The sequence below is a fragment of the Laccaria bicolor genome, genomic scaffold, assembly GCF_000143565.1.
Source record: "Laccaria bicolor S238N-H82 LACBIscaffold_12 genomic scaffold, whole genome shotgun sequence".
NCBI classification, from domain to species: Eukaryota; Fungi; Basidiomycota; class Agaricomycetes; order Agaricales; family Hydnangiaceae; genus Laccaria; species Laccaria bicolor.
The window spans coordinates 1,010,021-1,012,805 of NW_001889883.1; the positions used below are offsets into that span (position 1 = coordinate 1,010,021).

Here is a 2,785-nt window from a genome sequence, read left to right on the forward strand (position 1 = left end):
TACAAATATATATAAATAATGTCACACAGATCATTCCTTATTGAGAAAAACACAAAATACTGAAAAAATTGGACACTTTTTGAAAATAGTCATGTATTTTGACCAATATCTGCATAAGAAAGAAGGCTAGTCAGATGATATAATCACATTTCTGATATTTAATGTTGCTATACTATTGGAGAGGCTGTATTCAGGGTCCAGGATACACTTCCAAATATGGGAATCTGCCCAAATATAGCTAAATTATTGTGTACAAGTTTCTTCACTTTTTCCTCATTTTCCAGCTGTTTTCTCTGAGTTGTTTTTTTTTCTGTCTATATTTAGATATGGACCCTGAACACAGCCCCTTCAGTATCATGACAACAGCAAATATCATTCCGATTTTTCTTCCCTTTTTTGGCATATTTTGTAATCATGTTATACAATCTATCTGGCTTTGTTCTATTTTTAGAGATGGACCCTGAACCCTGAACACAGCCCATTCATGATCATGGCAATGGTGAATACCATGCTTATTTTTCACTTATTTTGCACTGCTTCTCAACCTATCTGTTTCCATTTTTCAGACAGCTTTCTATATTTGGATATGGACCCTGAACCCTGAACACAGCCTCTCCAACTTACTAAGCAATATTCTGATTTTCTACACATTTTTGGCCAATTTATTTGCCATTTTTCCTGATTTTATGGCTGCTTCTCTCCTTAAGAGAAAAGGTTCCCGCGGTGATGAAAGGTAAATCAATGAATCAATGAAAAATTTGTCTAAGTCCTCAGTTGATAAAGAATGAGTCTTACTCGTAAACTCGTAAGGACTCATAACTCGTTGATCGCAGCCACAAAAATCCACGGCCACGTAATGAAGGCCATTGGTATGAAGGACCGTGAAGTCCTTGTGGCCAGGCTGAGGTAATAAGCAAGGTGAATTGACGTGGCCAAGCTGGACTCGTAGCCCCATCGTTCTGAGAGAAATCTTTTCAAAAAAGACGTCATTCCACTTCTATTGACAACTAATCAGAACGAGTAGAGGAGGAGTGATAGAAACCAGCCTGGATGATATGCAAAGGGAGCTGCTCATGGCGGTTCAAGCAGCAACCAAGGCACTCCATCAAGCGGCCCATACAATCTTCGCAACGGTAGATGCCACCCCCAGCGAGGCAAGATATGCACTGGTCTTCCGTCGACCTGTCTCCCCGTCCCTCTAACCTCAACATTTCCATGAGATATTCTTCTCGGCAGCCAGGCTCTTGAAGTGTAGCTCCTGCCCATTCACGCAAAGGGGCGTCCTAAACGGCATGAGATATTTGACAGACCTGCAATGGTCCAAACTTACCGAGGTTGGATAGCGTTTAGCTGCAACCTTCTCAGCTACAGTTGAAATTTGGTCCAGTAGTTCCCCTTCCAATTCGTGGAGTGGCTCTTCTATGTTGTCGTACTCGGTACTTGGATTCCACTCATACTGAGGCGACGGACTGCGACGAGAGGCAGATGCAGCTTTTTGCGGGGAAAGAGGGGTTTGAAGGATGTGAAGTCCTTTGTTGGAAAAGTGGATGGTCCGAGATTGCGGGATAGAAACGTCCTGGCGCTCGTCGTCGTCAGAGCCACGCACGACGACATAACGTTTCTCCTTGGCCTTCCCCTTTCTCTTCATTGGACGGTCGGACCTGAGAAAAGAAAAGTGACATCAACAAGGGACAATAGAATTGGTCACATCTAGATCAATCGAGATCTAATTCAAGTTATAAGAATAAGTTTCGTTACAAACGGTTTCTAATGTACATTACAAACAGTTTGTAAGGCTATAGACCTTAAAGTTACCCTTCTCTACCTCTCGCATGGAGCCAAGCACTTCTCTATGGCCTCCAACGCCGCCAACGCCTCAGGGTCCCATTTCCAAGGTGTTTCCAACTTGCTCAAAATTTCCTGCGCTGCCAAGTTCAACTCTAACACCCAAATGGGTTTCTCGGGCTTTGGTCCATCCTCGGTAGTTGCGAAGCTCCCACACATCCAAGAGAGCTTCTTGCGCATCCACTTCGAAGTGTTTCAGTCAGTGTGCGCAATCTATAATACATAAGTGTACTTACCTTTCGGCGTGCGTCTCGAATATATTCTTCGTAGGCTGGGTCATCCTTGAAGTTTTCATGGACAAACACCTCCTCCTCTGTCAGGTCGGGAAAACGGAGGAACCACACCAGAGATGCGCGAGACATATAAGCGGTCACCTGGCCCTCCTTGGACGCAGAAACGAAGCTGGGCAAGAGTTGCTTCAACACCGCGTTTTGCTCCCGCTTGCGGAGCCGTTTTGCGGCAGCAATGTCATCTAACTTGGCTTGGGCAGCAATCTGAACGATCGATCTCTTGTCAGGGTCCCCCCACCATTTGAAATTACATGAGATCATACCTCACGGCACCTTTTGCCAAGATTGTTGCCGGTGTCGACAATGATGGGCTTGTAAGTTTTGGGCTTGAGTGACACCTTAGGCATTTTGGACGGACGATGGGGTTTTTTACAAGGCAAGCCTCAACTGTGCGCTGACTTGAACTTGAACCTTATTTTTGTGGCTTGATAATTATACAGGTGACATCAGACCAAAATCAATGGATTAATCCACGCCGGGTAGTGCAAATGGTTTTGAGATATGTAGGTAGGGTCGTTTAGATACAGGGAACTAAATTTGACTAGATAGCGACCTTGGCACCCTCGACACAGATCTGATAAGCAAAGATACCACTGGAACGCCAATCAGCGATGTCATCTACAGAACTCATCGCCTGCATATGGATCTCC

The 2,785-nt window shown here is 44.6% G+C and overlaps 1 protein-coding gene across 1 annotated transcript; it reads right to left on the reverse strand.

Moving 5' to 3' along the window:
• Positions 1–1,007: 1,007 nt before the first annotated feature.
• On the reverse strand, positions 1,008–2,482 carry LACBIDRAFT_327428 (uncharacterized protein; the record flags this gene model as incomplete). The annotated part of the gene is made up of 5 exons (XM_001881343.1): positions 1,008–1,283; positions 1,331–1,661; positions 1,826–2,028; positions 2,082–2,339; positions 2,399–2,482. The coding sequence occupies 5 exons, from the start codon at positions 2,480–2,482 to the stop codon at positions 1,008–1,010; spliced, it is 1,152 nt and encodes a 383-aa protein (XP_001881378.1).
• Positions 2,483–2,785: the final 303 nt, after the last annotated feature.